At 44.4% G+C, this 24,660-nt stretch overlaps 2 protein-coding genes across 2 annotated transcripts in view; one reads left to right on the top strand and one right to left on the bottom strand.

Annotated features, from left to right (window-relative positions):
• Window positions 1–23: 23 nt before the first annotated feature.
• Window positions 24–3,030, top strand: trmt5 (tRNA methyltransferase 5). The gene is made up of 5 exons (XM_020645205.3): window positions 24–141; window positions 291–889; window positions 1,477–1,601; window positions 1,711–2,350; window positions 2,811–3,030. Exons 1-5 carry the CDS (start codon window positions 101–103, stop codon window positions 2,870–2,872), a joined length of 1,467 nt encoding a protein of 488 aa, XP_020500861.3. The 5' UTR covers window positions 24–100; the 3' UTR covers window positions 2,873–3,030.
• Window positions 3,031–3,032: 2 nt separating this feature from the next.
• Window positions 3,033–24,660, bottom strand: part of mnat1 (MNAT1 component of CDK activating kinase) — a 32,006-nt gene continuing 10,378 nt past the window's right edge. The window contains exons 7-8 of the mRNA XM_020645208.3: window positions 14,599–14,720; window positions 3,033–3,341 (exon numbers count right to left, since the gene is read on the bottom strand). Of these exons, the coding sequence (XP_020500864.1) occupies window positions 3,221–3,341; window positions 14,599–14,720 (243 nt within the window). The 3' untranslated portion in view covers window positions 3,033–3,220. The remainder of the gene's footprint in view (window positions 3,342–14,598; window positions 14,721–24,660) is intronic.

The raw sequence follows: 24,660 nt of genomic DNA, 5'->3' as shown, positions 1-24,660 counted from the left end.
GTCCGTCGCATTTGTAAAGCGTCGGGAATTATACTATCCAATCAGAGGCGGACTCTGCACTCGTCTGACCAATCAGCAGTCGGCTCTTGGTCGATCACTGATGACGCATACGAAGCATGCCCGAGAGCGGAGGATGTGGAGGTGAGTTCTACTCATGAGTTTTCTTGATAAAGAAAGGTTAATTATTTTGTATCCAGCCTCTATTTTGTTAGATGTATTTCTTATTCACAGTTAGAATATGTGTATTTACTTTTTCAGGCTCACGGCAGTAGACTTTGTTGTCATTTCAGGCTCCTTATAAGAGTCTTTGCATCTGTACAACCTCAGAGAAACTTAAAAGCTGCTGTTGTCCACCGGAGCCACTTGTCTGCTTCTTCAGCGCCAGCCTCGTCGGTTCCTGGCTTTGTTTTGAAGCCCACAATGGAGCATAAACTGTACCGACCCCCTCCAGATGTTCGGGGTATGACCTGTCTGGACAAAGAGGCCTTCACACAGACCATCTCTGTCCCTGCTCTACGGGTGCCCACTCGGGTTTTAAACAAAGTGGTCAAGAGCCTGAAGAAGTCCACCATCCAGCGCCCTGGAGTGCCCAGAGTGCTCCAAGAGAAAGAGGAGGGTAGTGACTTTCGGTTGGTCCTGTTGGACCCTCACAGAGTGACTTCGCCCACCTCTTTCAGTGAGGCAGAGGCCGAGGCTCTGAGGTCTTTCAGTGTCTCTCAGGAGCTGCAGCACTATGATCTGAGGCTCACCTACGACAACTTGAAGAGCGAAGAGGTGCTGGAGGCTGTGCTGCCTCAGGGTCAGGATGTGACTTCTTCTTTCAGCAGGGTGGGACACATTGCACACATGAACCTGAGGGACCACCAGCTCCCTTACAAGAACCTCATAGGTGACAGATTTATGTTTCTACGCTCATTTTATCGAGAACCTTCCTTCAATTCTGCACCCGGTTGTATATATGTTTTATTAGTTAGAAGCTTTGCGATTATTTATTTGGAACGAGAAATGTCAAAGTCAGTATTTTGCAAGTGAAGTTTGATACAAAGTTGAGTCGAGGTTTTACACTTCTGTGCCCTTTACACCTCATGAGCAATGTTTTGACCCCCCCCCCAAGAATCATAAGTGTGAAGACAAATCACAGCATTAACATTTAATTTGGCAAATAATCCCTTTAAAAGATTTGACATGTTATCAGTGTCCTCGGTCCAGTTTTGTGCTAAAACACTCTTTTTTTTTAAAATCTTCTTAGGAGAGTTCTTGGTTTAAATTTCACATAATTTGTAATACAACAGCAGTTGTATTACAAATTTAAAAATGTGTTCCTGTGTACATTTTTTTTATTAATGTAAAGTATTTTATTCCTTTTTAATTCATGTTCTAATTAGTCTAATTTTAAGGAGCATAATTGAACAGATAATGGATTTCAGAGTTACAAAGTGACATTGATTGTTGACTTCTTGGCTGCTTCCAATGTAGGTCAAGTCATCATGGACAAAAATCCTGGCGTCACCTGTGTGGTAAATAAGACAAACACCATCGACTCCACTTACCGCAACTTTAAGATGGAGATGCTGGCTGGAGAGGAAAACATGGTCGCCAAAGTAGGTTTAATCGTGAATCCTGGTAGAAAAACCATCAGGTTAATGATACTGACTTAGAACGGTTCCTTTGTTCTCATGATTAATGGTGGATAAACTCTTTGTGCTGCAGGTAAGAGAAAATGGGGTGGCATATGAGTTTGATTTTTCTCGTGTGTACTGGAACCCCAGGCTGAGTACTGAGCATCAGCGTGTGGTGCAGCTCGTCAAACGTGGGGACACCGTGTTTGATGTGTTTGCCGGCGTTGGTCCCTTTGCCATCCCTGCTGCCCGCTCCGGTGCCAACGTGGTGGCCAACGATCTCAACCCAGAGTCCTACCGATGGCTTCAGCACAACTGCAAACTCAACAAGGTGGAGAGCAAAGTCCGAACCTTCAACCTTGACGGACGAGCGTTCATCCAGGGACCTGTGAAGCAGGAGCTGCCTGCACTGCTGAAGAAAAAAGATGTAATCCACGTGGTGATGAACCTGCCCGCCTTGGCTCTGGAATTCCTGGATGCATTCAGGGGCCTGTTGCACAGAGAGCATGTCTGTGAAGAGAGCCTACCCACAGTGCACTGCTACGGCTTCTCAAAAGATAATGAACCTGAGACAGACGTGGTGAAGAGGGCGTCCAGTAGCCTTGGATTCCCTGTGGAGGAGCGGTGTTCAGTGCATTTTGTGCGCAATGTAGCACCAAACAAGGATATGATGTGTGTGACATTCACACTCCCCAAAGAGGTCCTCTTCAGCAGTGATCATGAGCAGACAGGTGAGGGTTCATTCATTAAACCGTGGTAACTCAAGTTAGACATCAAAAGACAACAAGGTGTCTCTAAGTACGAGACGCTTAACTGTGGTGTGCTGTAGGAAGCCTTTGGCCATGAAGACATTTAGAGGTTATTTATCCTACAGATAGTTTTCTCAGTTCTTAAAGATGGATTTTTAATCCTTTTCAACACAATCAACAGAAGATCTCTGCATTTCAGACTTAAAGTCAGTCAAAAACTAAGTGATATAGAAATATAACCATCAGCTCTGAATCTTTTCTATCTTCTAGTATCATTCACTCCTCTGAATATTCACTAAAAGTGTTTATGATCATGAACAGATAATAGTTATTGAAAGTGTTTTTTTTTTTTTTTGTACTGCCAGGTGGACCAAAGACTATTTTCCCTCTTGAACGATAATAAAGTTGTATTTGATTCTAAACACATTTTATTTGTCCACAGAGTCGTCAAGTGAACCACCACCAAAAAGACAGAAATGTGAGGAAGCTACAGGTTCAACGTGATGATCATATTAACCGTGTTCTGTAAGGAATACAAGAACAAAATTAAAGTTGAGATTTTTTTTTTAACAAAGTCATACTTTTTTTTTTTTAATGTCTTTGCATCTTCTCGCAGAAAGAAAGTTGTTTCACTTCAAAATAAAAATGTAAAGACAGAAACATCTCATTGGTCACTGTGATTTATTTGAATGTTAAAATAACACAAAATATAAAAAAAAAATAAAAATCATACAAACCCTGACACAAATTCAGAGAACTACCTTAGTGGCATTTGCCTGCTCCCCAGTGGCAGCAGGGGCTTTTACAGTCCTTTTTTGTCAAACTTCTCACCAGTGTCTGATGTGGATGTGTTCATTGTTTCAGAGGGAACAGGCCACTGAATGCGTCCTGAAGGGCTCGATGACAAGCCAAAGCTGAGTTGTATCCTCCAGCTGTGTCCTGAGGCATGGCAGCCCGCACGTGGTTCAGATACCTGAGAACACACAGAGAGAGCCCTGGTCAGGAACAGCAGTGAACTATTTTGTAAATAAAGTGACTGAGTGGCAGCCTGAGCGCTGGTTTAAAGAGCAGTTCCTGTGAGTGTAACTTGAGTGAAAGTTTATTCTTCATTAAATCCACACTTGAAGTTATTTTCTCTGGCTCTCTGTGACCCTTTGGCCCTTTGATGAGATCAATGAAGACAGACGTACCCATACACTAACACTGAAACACCTTGTGCCTAAAAGCCTCTCCAACATGGCTCTATTAAAGTATTATGGGTATCTTTTATTTTTTAAGTGCTTACAGATGTAGCCTGCCAAAGCCTCTTTTCAGGTTCTCGAGCGAAGCCAACAGTCACTGTTTATTTTCATAGTCGTGCACAGACAGAAAAAACATTCGAGCTGCTAATTTAGTCTCCACATCTTGTCCCTGCATTGAAAGATTCCCCTCTACTTATGACTTGTGTTTGTACAGAGGGGGGCTGACCTGTGTCCCCCAACCCGGCTAATCCTTCCTCCACTGTTTTGTGCCATCAAAAGAGTACAGGAAAGTAGCACACATGATCTGTGCTGGGGTTTTTTTTTTTTTAAAGCATTTGACTGGAGAAAAAAAAAAGGAAAGAAGCAAAATCTTCCAAGAACTGAGACAACACGTAGCTCTGCCTGTCAATACTCCCCCCCCCACCACCACCCTGCAGGAATCATATAGTCCTAAAGCCCTCACACGAGTCTGGCTTTGTGGCCCCTGTTCCTGTGAGCCGGGGAAACTTCAAAGTGAGATGAAAATCAAGAGCACAGACAGCCCTCTGTGATTTCTGTGACCATTCAAGCTGCTCTACAGAGTAACCCAACACCTGTGGGGAGGCTCAGTGAGAGCGAGAGTTGAAGTATGTGTGTGTGTATGAATGAGAGATGGGCGGGGGGGGGAGGTGTTGGGCAGACTACACGCATTATAGATTGTATTTGGCAATTAACTGTTTTAGGATTTTACAGCATGGTGTGTTCGTAGCCCAATGAAACCTTCACTGAAAAACGGAACTTATTTGCTTACATGAATGTGATTTGAAATACAGAGAGACAAGAAAATGAAACATGACCTTGACTTGTCTTGCAGTAAAGACAGTGAAAGTAGAAAGAAGAGTGGCACGTGATGTCAATCAGGTCTTGCACACAAAGACCACTCATCAGCCACTAGAGAAACAACACACAAGTTCAAAACAGCAGGCCCAGTGATTAATAATAACTTCATTAGGCACAAGCTGCTGTAGCCTGTCCTTCAGAGCACTTGGGGGAGGTCTTCTCATATGGCTTCCTGCATCAGATGAGTGCTATCTATTGATTATATTGTACTGGGGCCTTTTTAATGGTGAAAAAAGTGGGCTATTTACAGCCTGGCTAAGTCTGCTCTTCCTGCTAATCTAATCCCCAAGCTACTCATGTGGTCATTCCTTCCAAGAAAGCTGAGAGCTCTGTGTAACTTTATACCTGCCTGCCCCTGAGGAGAGAGAGAGAGAGAGAACATGAAGGAGAGGGAGAGGATGGGGGAGGAAGAGGGTGGGAAGTAGAGAGAGAGAGAGAGAGAGAGAGGAGGGAGGATATGAGGTGAAATCACCTTTGGGTATCATCATCCGAACCCTCTTTTCTTAAACCAACCCGTCTGACCTCTGCTCACCCCTAACGCCTGAGGTTAGTTCAGTTCTGCTCCATTAACTCAGCAGCCATATTTTTTTGCGTCGTCCTGTAAAAGGCCGGCTTGCACACATGTACATACACACGGCCGAGGGTGGATGCTGGTGAAGCTGAAAGATGAACTCCTCACATGACTGTACTTGACAACGCTGAAATATTAACAGTGGACTAAGACGTGCAGCAACATGAAATGCGTTAAAATGTGCGGCACACTTTCCTGAAAAAACAACCCATTTCTTCACTTCCTCCAATCATAAAACAAGATGCATCACACAAGCCACTCTCAAACGGATGCTACGAGACCCTCTGACGCTACTGTTTCACACTGTGTGCACTCACACTGCACCCCCACCCCACCCCCCCGTCTCCCTTTCTCTCTGAGGACTGGACTGCCTTTTGTTTCTCGGGGCCCTGAAACCCAAGCCGTTTCGGCCGGTAACATCTTTCACTCTCCGGGCCCCACTGGAGCATTAGCTGCAACTCGATATGGGTCTTTTCAAAGCCTCGTATTATTGGGTAAATATGGGTCACTTTGGACTGGCCCATTATGTTGCTTGGTGGTGGTGGTGGTGAGGGGGGGGGGGGGGGGGGGAGTGGGAAAAGACAAGCACAGGTGATAAAGACAACTGAATGACACAGTATGACTGTGTGTGAGTCAGACTGCGTTGCCACAACGAAATATGACAGGGGGGTTTCCATAAGTATACACACTAAGGAGTGATATAGGAAGGATGCTTTTTGCAGATTTGTTTTAACTTTTTTCACCAAATCAATTGGCATGAATAATTCATATTCACTTGGAGTAAAAACAACATGATGATAAGATTCAGAATCTTTTTTTTTTTTTTTTTTTTTTACAAAGCAAAAAAAAAATCCCCATTCTTTTCAGCCATGTGCAGCTGGATCAAACCTTTTCAAAGCAAACAACATTTTTCCACTTGGGTCTGGAACTCTGAATAACTGGGCAATGTCTCCTGCTAATGCTAATAACACTCAGAGATTTTCCTGACAGGACTATGAAAGTATTCCCTGCTACCGCTGCCTGGAAATCACAGCACAGCCCCATCCTTAATTCAAAGTGAAAAGATAAGTGGGGAAATGTTCAGGATGGTTCTGCGTGATTTCCAGCAGAGAATGTGCGGCTCCTCTGTGTTTGGATCAACGATGCTGCAGCGGAAAAAAAAAAGGGTGTTTGGGTTCTTATTGGATATAGCCGAGAGGTCGGGGCTCTGGAGGGAAAACAGCAGATATCAGAGTGAGGTGCAGGCTGTGTTGGGTCTCCTGTCTAGACTCCATGTGTTGGCTGGAATTGGATTAAGAGAAGATGTGGAAGCTTGATGTGGAAGCTTGATGGAAAAGAAAAGAGGCCTGTAATGCTACAACAGCTATTAAAGAAAGAAGATACATAATCAAAATAAAAAACAGAGCTGACCAATACAATACTGGAATCTGTCTCAAACAACGCTCACTGTAGAAATACTGTTTGTAACGTGTGTTCTTGCACACAAAGAAGATAAACACAATCTGAAAATGGAACAGAAAACATGGAACAAAATCTGAAAGTTTGAGGAGAATTCATAATATCTGAAGTTGTTTTTTTTTTTTCTTCCTTTTGGCTTCAAAGCACTGACTTGTGAGCGGGCCTTAGATTAGCACCTGTCTGCTTTCAGAGCCCTCTCACTGATCCAGGGTCAGCTTTTGTTTTTACTTCAAAAGATCAGAGGGTGTTTGGATTCAGCTTGTCGTCAGCATGATTCATGGACAAAACAGGGTACGCTGTCTTTCATGCAGTTGAGGAGACAAAGTGTTGTTCTGTTAAGTCAACACGAGTCAGAAAAAAATGACATCTACAAAGACAAATCAATAAAACCAATGCTACCTGAGGCTCCAAGGACTGAGGTCTCATTAGCTATGTTTATTAAAGCACAGGAGCTTATACTGGAGTGTTGAGTGCACATAGAGGGCAGCTGACAAGCACAGGGCAGGCTATATCTGAACAGAGGCTGCCCCATACTTCTACAAGGCTGGTCATGAGGCTGCAGGGCGGCAGTGTGGATGTCCGGAAGTCTTCCTTTAGCGCTCCGCTCCGGCAGCAGTGGAGGATTTCTGGCCGGGAAACGATGGGGCTTGAGGAGGGAAGGGTGGGGAGGAGGGTTGGAGAGCCACACACCTGCCAGATGATTTGTCATTATAGAAGGGTCAGCACTCAGCTGTCACCCCCTAATCACCCATCCTACCCATTGAGGCCCCCCCCCCCCCCCCCCCCCCCCTGCCCCCGCCCCCCCATATACTCCACTCCAGTCTTCCAAAAACACCCCCTGCATTCCTAAGGCATCTCTGGTTACACTCACAGCACCACTACCCCATCTGCCCCTCCTTCTTACACTCTACCCTGAGAGAAAATGTACCCCTGTGAGAGACACACACACACACACTGAGATCATTGTGTAGATGTGCCGCTTGCATTATGCCTCCATGTGTGTAGATGTGCAGTTCATAGAAGTGTGAATATATGTTTTTCTAAAGGGCAGAGTTGTTTGTATCCATTCTGACGGAGAAGCGATGGCGCACAATTTATACCAGTATAAGGACGTGTGAATTGGTCCAGGCTGCGGTCCAGGAACAAAAACCCCCCGCAGACAAGCCAAACACTGAGGACTCTCACAGGTATACTATATCTGTCAACAGCGTTCTTTCATCACCATGGGTCACAGGTCACACTCTTTTCCATTGAATGCAGCTTCCTCTGGGACGTGCGAGTGTGTGAGACAGATCCTCAGCCATTAGCCTCCCCACTGTCCACCAGATTATCTCAAGTTGAGCTCTGCGAGTGTTTCTGAGGGGGGCTCAGTGCGCTAACATCATATCCTCATGGACCCCTTTGTCCATTATCATGTGTCTTATCATCACCACCGGCAGGCAGAGTCTGAGTCTCTGCATCCCAAAAGAGAGAAGGAGAGGGGGAGGCGGGTATCACTAACACTTAGTTAAGGGGAGAACATGTTTAGAGTGTTAACAGAAGCTTTGGGTGACACTTGACATTAACACTATAGAAATACATTCTCTTGCAGACTGACTGACAAGCTGTAAGCTTTCCTCAAGAAGGCAGCTTGTTGGCAGAAGTGATAATGACTGAGAGGTACGCTTGTTTTCTGTCTATAAATGAAAGCATTGTGGAGTTCGCTAAGATAAAGGCCTATTGTACTACTTCACTTCCTGGTCCAAGCATCACCTGTCACTTCTTATCCAATGCTTTCTCTTGTGTCTTGGCCCTGCACCTCCTCTGTCTGACCTGGTGGGGTCAGTAGAGGCTGGCTGACAGGCTGGGCAGCTGCCTTCACAAACCAAACCACAGCAGCCATGAGGCTTGGAGAGGCATCACACAACCCGCTAGCCACTTGATATGGAGAGAGAGCATCTTTCTCTCGTCTCCTGAGCTGCCACTTGATGACTCTGCCCCCTGGAGAGCTCAGGGGAAGGAGGAGGGAGGGTGGGGGCAAACCAGACTTGAGTGAGAGGATAATGACATGACATCAGTGTCATCGTTAACCAAATGGGGCTGTAAACAATGGAAGGACATATGCTGTTCAGTGAATTGCTGCTAGCACCAGACACACCCATAAAGGAACATAGGCAAAGGAGCCTTGACAGTTAGATGTCACATTCATGGAATAGAGAAGTGATACATAGAGGAAGAATAGAGTATTCCCAAGGGGTTGGGTTGGGGGGGAGGGGGGGGTATCAGTTACTGAAGCACCTCAAGCACTGAGCAGTGGAAAAAAAGATGTTTCAATTAGGAAGAGAGATGGGATAAGAGCAAAGAAGGAGGGATGAGGAAAACAAAAGTGCAGGGAAAGCGACAGCAGTGGGAGGCTGTTTATTCATACATCATTAGTGGAGGAGTACCTCCTACCATGAGGTGTGGTGGCAGGTCTCTCCAGTCGAGACCCACATGACAAGAGTTTGTTTTCTCAGTGCAGCTCTTAAGAGGGGAAAATTAGCCATTTAATCCCCCAGTACATTGCCGGGCCCTTTTGCCCCAGGGGATGAGAGCAGGCGAGAGGCACAGAGTTCAGGTCTGAAGGTGTTTAAATGGAAACCACGAAAACAAGCACCCTCCCACTCAAAACCAAACCTCTACACAGATTATTGTGTGTTAAAATAGTCAGAAGACATCACCTCACCCTCCGCCCTGTGTTGACCCTGTTGCCTCTCGGCTGTGACACAAATAAACTTGGAGGAAGGAGGCACTGTTGTCCTCGGAGTTCCCTGCCTGCCCGTGTCTTCTTTGCTGGCGATGGCCTGGTTTGGCCTGGCCTGGGTTCATCCCGGGAGGAGACTGCTGGTCTGTCTGGCACATGGCCACAAAGGGAAAACAATAACACTAAAAGCAGAGCCCTTTCAGATGACCAGAATACACACAAGACAAATGTTTCGCCCGCCTCTGTCGTTCTGTAATGCTCCCTCTGTTTCCTCCTGCTCTTTGGGTCACGAATGACTCATCCACGAGTAAAAAGCCTCCAGTCAACTACAGAGTGTGCTTATTTTGACTCATACTTCAAGAGAAGATCAATATTTGCACAGATCTATGGGAGGGAAAACAATAGTGATCTAGCCCCCACCAGCTCTGTCTGTTAATGGTCTGTTTACTGAGACAGACGGGATAATGGCCTGGGTGGGGGCTGGTGGAGAATCGGACAGTGGCGGCGCTCCACTCTGTTTCTCATCTACTCTGTAACGAGGAGAGCAAGCACATACAGTACAAGAAACTAAAGCAAGGTGGTGGCTGTATGCTGTCAAAGAAGATCAGGAATCCTGTTGACACAGAGTGGTTTGCAAGTCAAATAGCTGGACCTGAACCTCCACACTTTTGTTCTGCCTGCACTCTCATTTTGCTATGCAAATGTTTAAATCTGGGAGCTGTGGCTGCAGTCAGACTTTTAGATCTGACCTATGGAAACACTTAAACGGTCAAAGAAGCACTGCGCTGATGTCTATAGTTACAAGCTAGGCTGGGTCTAGCAACACAAAACAGTGGCACGCGCTATGAGTGTGTTGTGAGGAAGAAAGGAGGATATCAGATATCTGAGAAACAAAGTTCAGCTTTAGGTCTTGGTTATGGTGGCACTCCAAAGGACTTACAGGAAAGCCCTTCTGTTTTGCAAGAGCCAAACAAACCATCTTCCCACGAATGGTAATATTTGGCAACGTCATAGCATAATAGAATACAATTTTAATTGGCTGAATGAAAGCAAAATATGGACTTTGAGACGTTATCTAAAGGTAGTAAAAGTAGATCAAAGGCGGCCACTTTTGAGGGAGTTCATCTGAGGTCATGCTAACCGGCGCCTCAGTCTCCAGCTCATAACTTAAGCATCAAAGCCATGTTTGTGTGAAACACAGAGTGCGTGAGTGCATGGCTATTTGAGGCCAAGAATACGAGGCCGGTCTCTCCAAGGTGCCATCACTCTGCTCCCGTCAGTTTCGGCACTCTGACGTCTTGGTGCTGCACCTCGGCCTCCCCGGGGTCAGCGACCTCTGATCCGTCCCTCTCTAGCCCTCCCAGCCCCATCGGGCCTATCAGATGGATATGCTCCCTGTGGGGAACAGAGAACCTGGGATTCACGGCTGTTTCTCAAGATTTCTCTGGAGCGGTTGATCTTTGAGTGAAAGAGAGGAATATCACAGCTCACTTGCACTTTCATTGCAGGTGAGAGGGGAAAGCAAGGTAAGGAAAGAATGATATGTATGCAATTTAAACCTCATATTCGCTCATTTAGTGAGGGCAGAAATGGATCCAAGAGAACTCTATGGACCATGTTTAGTGATCCTGCTCCCTTACAGAGCCAAATCAAGGGTCACTGGTAGTGCTCTTGGCCAGCTAGGCCTGAGCTGAAAAGATGGAGAGCTCAGACCTGGACTCAGGCCAAGCAGGCAGGGAGAGGCTAGCGAAGCCAGCTGCCAGGAACAGAGGGCTGTGATGGTACCACTGACTATTCTAGATATCTCCCTACCACCAAAGCACTTAACATGCAGTATAAGCCAACAAACAAACAAACAAACAGAACGCTGAGGAACACAGGCAGGGAGCATCACTTAGAGACCCATTAACCCCTGGCTCTCAACCAGAACAGTGGGCAGGCATCCTTTAAGTAGCCGTTAAACATAGCTAGTCTACCTAAGTGATTTATACACTACTGCTGTATGTCTATACGTTTTTACTTGTGTCCACAATGTGGATTGAGTCAATTTCACTGAAGACTGTAGGAAGTTTGTAGGTGATGAAAACAATGATTTCACTCTGTTAAAAAATGGTCAAAGAAAACGACCCATCTGTATTCAACCCATCGCTGGGTCACTTGTCTGTTTTGCCAAAGAAAGTGCTCTGAGGAATACTTCCTCCAGCACAGAAGTGCATCCCCAAGAGAGGAGCTCCAGACTAAACACTCTGCTCTTTCAGCTGCTCTCCTACACCCTACCGACAAGAGACGGATGCTTGACAAGCGCTCCCAACAGAAAACCTAACTTTTTCCACCAATTATAAAAAGAAATGCAGAGAGGGGGGGAGGAGGCATGGCTTCACAATATTATACACACTGGCATTTGGTGAAGCACATTGAGCAACCTCTGTCAGAAAAAGATGGGCTAATTTCAGGGCGACCCTTGCCAACACAAACAACTGTTCTGGCTAGCTTTCATTGTCAGCACTTGAGGTTTGAGTTGAATTTTTCAGCGCTCCGCAGCCAATTTCTCTTTCCCCTTATCCCCCCCACCCCATGCGATTTGTCCTTGTCCAAGATCCCAGTCAGTCTTTCAACGCCTACGCAGCCAGGGTAAAAAAAAAAAAGTTTGAAAAAGTGTTCTTATAGAGGGAAAACTCAGATCCAGATGCTTTTCTGCACACGTAAACAAAACATAAAAGAAAATCCAACATACATTTTTCTTACAGGGCGTCAGCATGTGTCTTAATGAACTCATGTGCATAAACACAGACCTGTTTTTACTATTATGCAGTCATGACTTCACTGGTACTGTGTATTTTGATGTATGCAAGAGTTTGGTTCAGGTTATGTCCATCGACAGACATAGGTTCAGTGAGAGGAGGTGGGAGTTAAAACAGCTACTGCTTTTTTTCGATTCATATCACAGCCATGTCAACGTAAACATCATGTGTTTCTGTTTGTGTCTCCACAAGTATTTACTTCAACCTCGACTTTGTTTATTAAAGGCTTTTACTGTTATACATAAAAGCAAAGGAGCCATGGCAAGACATTTTGAATCCTGGCTGTAATGTTACATTCATAGCTGACTCATAATTCTTACGGCTCACGCATGGTTCTGGGTACTTGCCATTCAATAAGATGGACAGCACTATATAGAAACCTCACACAGTCAGGGTCTTATCCTCTGTGGCATATCATACGCACCTTTACACATCAGAGGAAGAGAATTCTGGTTATGTGTGTGTGAAGGGGGGCAGATGTTGAAGCTGAATGGGCACCTTTGGAGACCCCTGTTGCCTGAACATGCAGCCTTTCCTCTGCTTCAGTATTGAGGCAGCTGTATTTAATAAAAGAGCTCGGCTCAGCCCATATTTATTCAGGTACAGCTGACGGCGAAGGAGAGACAGTGAAAGAGGAGTGGCCCTTCTTTTTCCTGGCAGCCGTGCAGCACTCCTGCGGTTTTTTGGGGGGCAAAGGGACAAGGCGAAAAAGACACAGACACAGACACAGAGGGAGAAGGAGAGCAGTCCACTGAAATAAAAAGACACGGCTCCATGTCATGTCCTCACTGGTGTGCAAGAGTCCTGCCCCAGAGGCCCCCGGGGGCCACCAGAGAGGGGGTGTGTGAGCTCAACTCTCCAGTCATACTTGATGGCTATGTCAAAGACAAATCACCGGCAGTGGTGCTTTCACCCTGGGCCTTGACCAAGACAAACAGCCGTGTTTTAAAATAAGTACCTACCCCTTCACAGCCCCTTTCACCTCATCCACACTCAGGCACATCCATATCTCCTAACACATTGGAGCATATTCCCTTCACAGGTCATAGGACTGGAGCTGCAGTCCAACGCTCTACACAGGGGACCCACTTTTCACCCTCTCAACGCTGTCTGCCTTCTTTCTGCTCTGCACACACTGAATTTTTACCACATCACACAAGCCCTATTGTAGCAAAAAATGCCTAGATTGCAATAACAGGGGTGAGAGTGAGTGTGTATGACACAAAATGCATAGCACGTTTAAGGGACACCGTCTGTGAGCATGTGCAAGCTTGATCGTCTATGTATATCTGAGCTTGCATGCACAAAACCTCAAATTTAGCTAAATCTATAATTGCCAACTGGGCAGAAGTGTCAGCACTATGCCTTTCTTTTACTTAACAGAACGTTGCATCTTGGGAGTTGTGGTTTGTCTGAGGGGGCCTCTCTGTGTCGCTGCCTGCGGCCTGCAGCAGAGGGACTGTTGTTCCTAACTGAAGTGAACCTCATTTATCTCTGTAGCAGAGCCCTTCCTCTCAGCGTCGGTCCTCCTGGACCCCTGAACTGCTGACACCGCCCCCCCTTCCTTTCTACCCTCCTCTGAGCTCCAGCATGCGGCAAAAATTGTGAGATGTGTTTCATCTGCATATTGATCAGCCTGGCCAAAAGAAGTAGGACCTCAGCACTATACTGAATACATAATGTAAATAAGTATCAGTTATTCTGCTTAAACTATCCTGCAAACCTTTAAGGAAAGATGTTTCACCTTATGCAGGTGATTTTCCAGGAAATTAGGAGCACAGGATGTGTAACTAAAGTCAATATCAACTTGTATCTGTAGACAAAAGAAGAATTAACTGGATAAGTCTTATCCTTTACATGCTGACATTAAGTTCCAACCTGCACATCTCAGCCAATTCAAGGTTATTGTCAGGGTGAAGCCACGCTGAGAGTCAGAGAGCTCGCCCAAAAAGAAAATGACCCCGTTTTGCTCTTGTCACCCAATAAAAGCAGGCTGCTCTCAGTGTGTGGGCAGGCTTTAGTACCAGCCAGTTGCAGTCCAGAAGGCTGGGCTGTCTGATGGATAGCTTATGTTCGGCGAGGACTGGACCAATGGCGTCGTGGATTGATTGGCCCAAAGGGGCTGTCGGGGAAAGCACTTCCTGTGTGTGTTAATGGACACTCCAGCAAAGGCACTGTGGCGGCTTGTGGCAGAGCGACGGTTGTTACTAGCTCTCTCTCTCTCTCTTTCGCCTCCTTCTAATTAGAAGAGTCAATAGAGCCGAGCCAGGCTTTCCAAGCAGTATCTTAACCGACTCCAAAATGTTTACAGTAAATTTGTGTAGCTATGCCCCATAGTTTCCCATGATTTCCAAGAAAAGAGCTGTTAGTTGAATTCATTGTAAGCCTCTGAAAAGAACCTTTTCATTTGGTATTAATTAAAATAAAACAGATATTGTGAAGTGTTGCTGTAGTTTAAGATGTTTAGTTCCAAAGAAATGTTGTGATAAATCAGTACTCTGCAGGTTAGTTAACCTGAGCCTGGCTACGTTGGATGCATACACAGTGTGTGTTTTTACCCAAGTCTGCCGAGCTGCTCAAGTTCAGGCACTGGGGGTCCATAGATTTCAATGTGAAGGGGCTTGTAGGTGTACAGAACTTCCTCTATCCTGGGCACAGGCTGAAGAGACACCGTCTGACGCTGAAAAGAAAACAGAAACAAAGTTTAACACAGGACAATTTTCTTCATTGTCTTATTTCAGTATGCATAGCAACAGTGGAAACTTCCGATGTGGAACATGACACAAATGGAAAAACTATTTGGAAAAGGCTTAAAGTCAATCAAACTGCTGCATTTACCGACTGGTTTGGCAATTGGAGTTATGTCATTTTCCCCTGGCACTGCTGGTTTGGTGGAGAAACAATTGAGACAATGACTGAGCTCTATTTTTATTGGTCAACTGTTTGTGATGGAAACCTCATATCAAGAAGAGGGGGGTTGATGAGAAAATATAATTCCTGAGTACAGACATGGCTATGGGAGTTTTTTTAAAACCTGAAACCATTAAACTACAAATCGACTGAAGTAAAACAGAAGAAGAGAAATGGAATTATCGATTTAATCGTATTTGGTAGTACAGAAATGTGAGCCGCTTTAGCTGTGATTACGTCACCTTGAACAATGTTTAGCCAACCCTGGTGAATCTCAGTCGTGTCAAAAGTAAAACTTTTATATTTCTAGGTACCCTACAGTCATAACACACGTAGTGTCAAATAAAAAAACGATTTTTTGATCCACAAACAAGTTCAGAGTTCAGTCAGGCAATTGAAGTTCCGAATTCTCCTGACCATAGTAGTGATGGAGAGGGAAACATGATACTTCTTGAGGACAGTGTAGAAATGTTCGACTTGGGGCTCTGCCATCAAAGGGGAATTTCCACAGAACATCAGACCGCTAGGCTTACTCCAGCATTAATGTAATAAGACTTGGAAGATGAGCCAAAGTCATGAAACAAACGTGGGATTTAAAAAGATGATGTCTAAACAAACACTGACTTTTTTAAGTAAGTAGCAGAGGAACTGAGAGACAAAAGAAAGATTCAGAAAAAGATAAAGAGAGAAAGCAAATAAAAGAGTAGTGGGGGTGTATAAACAACAGCACACAGAGGGGAGCTGATGAAAACCAAACTAAACGAGTAACATGTGCCCCGTGGCCTCAGACTGCTTGCCCTCACAACATGCTTTAGCCCTTCCTAGTGAACACACAAGGAAATAAAGCAACCAAAGCTGAGCGGCAAATTCCTGAAGCACCAAGTGAGGCACACTGAGACAGCAATAAGTTTCTTATCAAAACACAACATGGTGGTAACTGTCCTTAGCAGGCCAGCGTGTGAAAACACTAACGACACACAAATAAATGTGTATTTTGCTTAATAAAGATAGAAATTATCAATCTTAGGGTTGTCATGATACAAAACTTCCATATGATACCAGTGAAAATGTAACAATTTCAAATCCTGTTCCAGTATAACTACAACAAAAAGAAAAGTCTTAAGCACCAAATACTGGGTGGTACTAGGGGGCATGAGTACTTGTTGTTGTCTTTGTTACTCCAGTAAAGTTTCAGTTTCTCGCGCACCATCGATGAGGGACACAACGCAGAAAACAAGCAGGCCACCGGGACATCCGTTTCCAACGTTTTATTTACGGTAAAAATATATATAACCAGCAAGAACCTGAGTATTTAGATGACTTCAAATGACCATCCTTGGCAGTTTTTTTGTTTTTAATTACCGAAGATTACGAGCAATCTCCTGCAAACTGCAATTGCAACGTTGGCAATATTTCGGTACCAACCATAATCTATATGTAGTTTTAAAAGCAGTCCAGTCATTTGTGTGTTCTATATCACAATATGTAACTACCGTATACAGCAAAGTAAAACTAAAAGACCACTAATTGAGGGGCTGAAGGCTCCATCGATTTTTAACTTGTTTGGCCGTGACCGGTGACCGACCTGTCCTCACAAATACGAGGTGCCCATCAGCAAAGGCCAAAAAGCATAGACACACAAGCATTGAGTACAATACTACGGCAGATCCGGCCTATGTATGAGCTCCTGCTGTGGAGCGCAGAACATTTAAATATCATTTAATCAATATTCCCGTGATGTTCTTTGGTTATGGTAGGACATCTTAATGATAAGACCTCAGCGTGTGAGCATGTGACCTGCCGTGACATGTATCACTTTGCAGGAAATATAGTAGATGAATGCATATCGATAATTAACGGTTAAAACAAGATATTTGCAGCAGTAAATGCTGTTCACTAAGGCAGCTAGAAACAGAGAAGCAGACAGGTAACAGACTGCAAGCAATAGCCTAATGAGGTAGTCCCTTAATATAGTTATTAGTTGAGTAAATCATAATTCCTTCAGGAGTCAGAGAGAAAGCTGCTGAAGAGAGTGATGCAGTAAACTTCTCTCTTACTGTTATTTGATTTATTTATGATTTACTGTACATTAAACAACTCGGGATAAAGACTGTTAATAGCAGCTGTTTAAATCTTTCTTGAATGTGAACTTGATGCAGAAAATACAAATCCCACATTATTTAAAAATATAATTCAGTCATGTGTTGGTCCAAAGTAATTGCCAATATCAGTGCATCTCTGATTACAAAAATTGTTTTTACCAGTATCTCCCAGGCCTACTTCCAAGAATGACTTTCTACTACTTTAACAGAACGAGTCTGAACCTGTTGTATAAAGCATTGGTTTAAACATGCAGGTAGAACAGCAGCAGGGATAGCAACAGTGGGAACATAACCACAAAAAGTTGGGTTATGGGGGCGCCAGTTTAACTCAGCGGATAGAGCGTGAGCCCAACGCTCAAAGGCTAAAGTCCTTGTAACAGCGGCCGTTCAAATCCCTCCTCTGCCCTTTGCTGCATGTCTTTCCCAGCTCTCCTCTCTCAACATTTCCTGTCTCTCTTCAGCTGTCCTAGCCAAAAAAGGACCAAATGTAGCCCAAAAAGAACAACTTTACAAATAAAGAAACGGTGAATGATGAACTGTTGCTACTCAAAATCAGGCATGTCCTTTAGGAGCGTATGTTATTCTAACGAATGAATGAATAATCAAAGATTAAATAGTGAAAATGAGCTATAACTCACATAACATCTATCTGCTGTTCTTCATGTTTTGCAACATGATTCTCCTTAACCCAAAATAATTCCCAAAATAATTTATTTCACCACTTATAATTTGGAGCTTGTTCTGATTGTTTTTAAATGGTGTGATGATTTTTATACCCAGGCCTCCATCCAAATGGTAATGGTTACAGCCAACTTTAAGTTGCTGCTGCTAACTTATAAAATAGTAAACAGCAGTGCACCATCATACCTGCCTGACCTAGTGAACACATACGTGCCTGCATGGACACTGCATTCCCAGGGGAACGGCCTTTTCAGTGTCCCGCGGTCAGAAAGAATGTTTTTTTGATTACGTGCTCCAAAATTGTGAAACAGTTTATCTTTATTTAGGCAGCCACATTCAGTTGAGGTTTTTTTAAAGCAAAGCTATAAACCCACTTGTTTACTGTTGTGTATGATCATGAGTTGTTTGTTTCCCTAATGTCCTGTCATATAGTTAAAGTGTGTGTTTAATTGTTTTTAGATTTTTCAATGTTTTTAATGTAATTTTTAAAGCCATGTACAGCACTTTGACTGAAAGCGCTTTATAAATAAAGTATTATCATTATTAAAAAAGTAAGGAAAGCATTACTTGTTTACTTAACAGCCTTCGTCCATACCTCTTAAAACACAAGGCACCCCACTTCTCCACGGTTTTTCAGTCAACCTTTAACACCAAGGTGCCAGTGATCCGCTCTCCTGTCTCATCCATTCACTTAACACAGTGGCGCCCCACCACAGGCTAACGAAACCCAGACCCACCGACCCTAACCAAGTCACTCTCCCTCACTTTCACACTTCTTCACTCTCTCCATCCATCTTCCGTCAGACTTTCAGCAGTGTTTTGCTCCCCCGCTGCGCCAGTCAAAGACATGCACCGGGATGAAGGGGTGGGGGAGAAGCAGAGGAAGAAAAATCTACAGCAGTGGAGTTATGGAGAAAGAGAGAGGCAAATTGGGAGTTGCAGATAACTAAAGTGCAGTAAATCAGATTTTAAAGTGACAGACAGACAGAGCAGGGCCAACCCCCGGTCTGGAGACATTTCTGTTGCATTCCTCTAAAAAGGCACCTTGAAATCTGGCAGAGGCACATCTTAATGAACAAACACCGCAGAAGACGTGCATACAGAGGAACAGACTGTGCCCTTCAGAATATATTCACAAAAATGTCTCAATCAACGCTTTGCTGTACTGAACTGCTCTGAGCCGACACAGTTTATCTAACCGACTGTCCATCTAACGCAGCGCTGTGTCCTTTCAGACCTGCACTGTCCTCCACTCCACCTAATAACACTGCTGAAACTTTCAATCATAATCTTATCACGTCCTATTAAAAGCTCGTGTGATTTATGGCCGATGAATGTTGTTTTCCAAATGCTCCGTTGGTAGAAAGAAACCGAAAGGGGGAGGGGTCCAGCCAGGCCAGGCAGAGGAGAAATGGCTGAGGAACCAGGGGCCACTGAAACAACACGACTGAAAGAGCCAACACAAACATCTGCTTTTAACATCACAGAGGCCTTTCTTACTGCCTACACAACATTATGTCTGTCCTCATGGCACTTTCAAGTTTTTGTATACCTGGTATTTAAGACTTCCATAATACCCCTGTGACACCGAAATGAAACTCTGGGGGCTGTCAATCTTAATAAAACCACAGGGGAGGACGATTTGAGGAAATCACCATCGCGCCAGAGGGAGTAGTCGTCCTTCTCTTGGTCTTGTGATCCTCCTCATCCTTGCTCAGACCCAGATCGTGTAATAGTGATCTCGTAATAACAGCTCAAATGTCTGGGAGTGGAACTGTTTGAAAAGGTCAAGTAAAAGCCGTCGCTGGTGCCTACCCTTGTGTTGGTGAAGGGGACAGGTGTTCAGGGGAAACCTGTTAAGTACTCCGCACCCCTCAGAGGGGGGCTGAAATCAGCTTGTGATTTGCTGTCACCTTACCCATTCTTTACTCTGCTGTCCATCTGGGAAAGCAACAGGGTTAACCTATCAAACAGAGTGATATGACAGACATTCGTGTGACTTTTATGGGACAGGGGTCTCATAAAAGTCATTTTAAGGTTTGAGAGTTCTGCCCCTGAGGTAAAACACCAAAGAAAGCACACATAAACAACAAGGTGATGGATGGGCTGTTTGTCAGAGGTGCTCCTTCATTCTAAAACAAAGTGCTTAAAAGCCTATTTTGTCTTTACACACACTTAAATCTCACCTTTATAGATGGTTTATGCAATATATATTTACCTATCCATAATCCCCAATGCTTTGCAATTCTTCTCGATAAGAATTGAGAAGAACCAGATTTGACATTTAACGATGCAAAGTGCTGGATGGTGCAGGTCTCATTTTATATTCACAATAAAAATTTGTGACTAAACGTTATTGATTCATCTCCAATCATGGGTCACCAGTAAGAGAGCCACCAGAAACACGTGCCACAAGCGTGCACCCATACTGCACGATCATCAGCAACCTCCAGCCCCCCCGTCTCTCCTGACTTTGCAGCTCAGCAGGACACATCAAGGACATTGAGAGACCAACCTCTCCATCAGCACCTACCCACAACATATACAAAAGCACACATACAAAACCACCTAACACTTGTTTCCTAGGGTCTTTTTGGAGCCACATCTAGCCCACGCTGAGCTCCAGAGGCAGAGAAGCCCTTGTCATTAATGCACAGGGTGATAATGAGGACAATGAAAAGGGAAACAGCGGACAGTTTTGTATGGGGATAAAATTAATCAGCTTGTTAGGGACCAGCCTCATGCCTCATCCTCAGCTTTGACTTCCACCTTCTGCCCTGGCGCTGCCAGCGCTTCTGTATGGATAAAGAGCTTTGGGCTGCCCACTGGCCCACTGAGCAGCAAGTAGCAAGTGTAAAAGCTGCTGCCCACACAGTGCCTCCCCTCGCCTTACACGTTTAAATATAACTGCCTGACCAGTGGCAGCTGCCCCAGCGCAAAGCCCCTAAAGCTGACAACTCCTTTTTCCGCCAGTCTGCCCCTCGGGCAAGGGTTGCTGAGGCCAACCTAAACAGGCGAAGCCAGGGGCAGGGGCAGAGGTGTGAATGCCCACATGTGCTTGTGCCAATCAGGGCTGACGGTTCTCTTTACCTCCAGAGCTGACCCCCATCTCTCAGAGCCCCTGCAGCTATCTACCTACATGCCACCAGTCCAATAAAAAAAGAAAAGGCCGAAGGGATATGATCTCGCTTAAGACCATCTGGTGCTTTCGACACCACAATTTTCAAAAACTAGAACTCATTTACATAAACATCAATACAAATTTGTATCTTTTGTCTCCTGAGTGTGAATAGAGGAAATAACATTGAAGACAGAGAAAAGAGTGAGTGGGGGTTGGGGGAGTGACAAAACAGGTTAGACAAGTCTGCCAAAGGAGAGTACAGTTTGATGAGTACATCTACTGAGCAGAGGCCACTGTAGAGGACAACTAATCTAGAAAAACTCGCCCAGATCTCACATCATGAGCGTGTGTGTGTATTTGTATTTTCGTTTTCTATGCTACTGACATTTCTCTCCTTAAGTGTAGAATAGAATAAAGCCAAAAGACCCGGGGTTATATCAGACAGCTACACATCTATGTTTAGGGGTAAACTTTCCACCCACGTGTGTGTGTGTGTGTGTGAGAGTTGGCCTTTGTTTATGTGTATGTGTCCTGCTTTCATTCAGTGCCCATGCCGGCCTCATCAGGTATGTCAGCTGCTCTGCTGTGGATCGGACCCAGCAGCGCTGGAACCTGGGACCTTTCATTTAAGATGGCGCTGAAAGCTGCTCCAAGGTGGAGAGATTCCCCATCGGTCAACTGCTTTCAGGAATGGGACCATACAGCAGCTGAGGACAAACACCAACCTCACACAAACACTTAGATATGCACACATACAAAGCAATCATGCTTTAATACGATGAACAACTAATACAAACCAACTTACAAGACTCATGCAAAGGTTAAACAAAAAGTAATTTATATGCTCATAACCCTCATCTAGTGTTTCGCACAGAGCAGGTGTCAAACCTGATGACTACACAGCATGCCTCTTGTCATCAAACTTGGCACTGCAGCCACTCTCCTGTGTCAGACAACAACAAGCAACCTGTTTAAACAACGGATAGTCGCCTCCCTCCCACACAGCCAGTCTCTTTTGATATCGGCAGACTTCTATTTTAAAAAGACACTTTATTCTTCAAAGGATGTTTTTTCAGACTGGGTGAGGGGAGTGTCGTTAATGTGTATGCGTGTGTGCACCCGCACATGGATATGTGTGTCCTGGTTCAATAGAGTGCCTACAAAGTGAGGGATTAGTGAGTGATTCCAGACCATTCCTCAGGCAAGACCGGGCCCATCCCACCTCACATCACACCTGGACCAAGATTACTTTCCCCTAGGATCGACAAACTTCCTCAAGCATCCGTTCAACACAACAAGTTAACACACAACCAGATTAACCAGACACAGGATGGTTAGAATACCCTGAACTCACATTTGGAAAATCGCCCGCGCAAAGAGTGCCAGGATGGCTGGGATGTCTCCTCGCATGTTCCCAGGAAACACCATGACACAACTAGATGCAACATTAGATCACTCTTTAAATAAAGACCCAAGTCATTAGGAAGCTGAGCAAGAGTTAGCTTCCTCACGCTCCATGAATTGCACAGCTCAGAGACACGCAGATTTGTCATTCCATCAGTGAGGCTCACCTTGGCCCGGGGTAAGCAGCTGGCTGAAGTGCTGGTGGACCACGGTGGGAGAGAGTTAGGGGCACCGTGTATTTTTGCTTCTATGACATGTGAACTTGCACATCAACAAAAACAAAGATGTCATAAAACAGCCTCACGGCCATTTATCACGGTCACAAATAGAAATGTTCCTCTTTGTGTACAGGCTTCGCAGGACAGTTCTGATATTGGGCATTCTACTTCATACTTTGGGGCGGAAGAAGCTCAGATTGTAGGGCCTTGGGTTGGGAATGTGAGCGTTGCCGGTTTTGAGTCCTGGTACAGATCAAGAGTGGAAAGTGGTCTGGTTGCAGGAAAGGTGCCGGCTGACTTCCCGAGCAATGCTGAGTTGCCCTTTAGCAAGGCACTGAACCCCTTCATGCTTGGGCCCTCTTACATGTGCAGCCCCTCTCTCCATTAGTGCCTGTTTGTGCATATGTGTGTATTCCTGGCACGTGTGTGTGTGTGTGTGTGTATCGTAAAAAAAAAAAAAGAGCAGTGTAAAAATTTAATGTTTAATAAAATATATCTTACTTTAAAGGCTGATTTAGTTGTCTGTTATTCTTTTTATTCACTAACTGAGATAACTGTTGTGTGTGTGTGTGTGTGTGTGTGTGTGTGTGTGTGTGTGTGTGTGTGTGTGTGTGTTCCTACATTGAAGGAAACTCAGTCTGGAAATAGAACAGAAATGGTTGCCAGATCTTATAAAACTTCTCGTTGGAGCCTCGGGTCGCATATTTAAGATGCTCGAGCTTAAGGTGGCACAACTAGTGAGCAAGTTAGTCAATGCTGTGACCTCGGCCTGACAAGGTGTTAGTGTTTCTTCAGTCGGGACTAAACCAAACAATGCAGTCAATGGGTTAGGGTCAATGACCGTATTACACATATATGACAAAGTATTGAATATATCGGTCCGAAATGGAGTACGTTTGGGACATATTAAAAAAATAGGACTGAGGGGAGCTGGGGTCTGGTTGCACCTAATGCAGGTTGGATTTAATCCGGGTTAGAATTTGGCTAACTTACTAGCAGATAGATGTAAACTATGCAGTACTTTTAAATTGCAACAGCCTATATGTATATAGAAGATGACTGTAACTGCTGCCTGCCATGTCCTGTCTGGTATATTGACTCTTAAATGCCTGAGTGCTGGGGATGCAGTCCTCTGAATTCTTTTTCCATATAATACAGACACAAGGCCTCTGCCAGTCGGATCCATGTTCAGGCATTCATCTAACCAGTTCCTCTGTGGGGTTGTAAGAGAGACATATGTTCTGAAGTCACTACATACTTTTAAATAATAAAAGAAACTAGACTGGAATATTAAAATCTTTCTTTAGCTGCTCAAAAGAAATAAAACTGTTCTCCTTTAAAATACGTCTGAATGATTGATATTTAATTGACAAAAAAAATTCAGCACTGATTCATATTCCTGTCACTGAATAGAAGAGCCTATATCAGGTTTTATGAGGTTGAAGTCATGTAGTGTAAATGTTGCCACGCTTTAGAAATGTGTTTTTACATTCGCCTTCCTCAATTTATCCTGAAGAAAAACTGAAACCTTGCATGGAACAAGGGAACAAAACCAAGCAGATAAATTAATTCCAGCAATCTGCAGGAATCCACCGCTCTGTGCTGAATCACCACCAAGTCAAACAGGAGTCATTCTTATGGACTCTGAGAAGGAGGAAAATCCAAACCCACACTTTCCCTTGATTTCAAGTCTCTCGGTCCAACACGGCAGATGCATGGGGGGAGCTCTACTCAACCAACAGCAGCTCAGGGATAGAAAGATGAAGAGAAAAGGAAAGAAGTGAAAAAAACAGCCATCGAAGCAGCCAAGAGAAACAAAACCGTGCTGTTTCTCTCTCCATCAGCAAGTTTAACTTAAGGCTGCAGATCGAGGGGGTGAGATTCAGAGAACCACATCCTCCATTTGGATCAATTCAATGCTTTCCCACTGATGTGGATGAGACAGTTGACTCTTTGAGGTGGTTATTGAGGGAATTCGTATTTTTGTTAAATCTCTGATTATGATGGCATCAGATCATTTAATTAAGACTTTTCATGACCTATTCCAGTGGAAAAAGATTGAAATAGACAGGAAAGGCAAAAAAAAAAAAAAAAAAAAAAAGGAAGTCTGGAAAGACATGTGTATGTTGAAAGCTAGCTTCAGCCTGAGCCTAGGTGAGTCCTAAGCACATATCTCTCCCACGC

This window comes from Labrus bergylta, chromosome 18 (assembly GCF_963930695.1).
Source record: "Labrus bergylta chromosome 18, fLabBer1.1, whole genome shotgun sequence".
NCBI lineage: Eukaryota > Metazoa > Chordata > Actinopteri > Labriformes > Labridae > Labrus > Labrus bergylta.
Note: the sequence above shows the minus strand (reverse complement) of the source record. Positions and strands in the feature narration are given on the sequence as shown.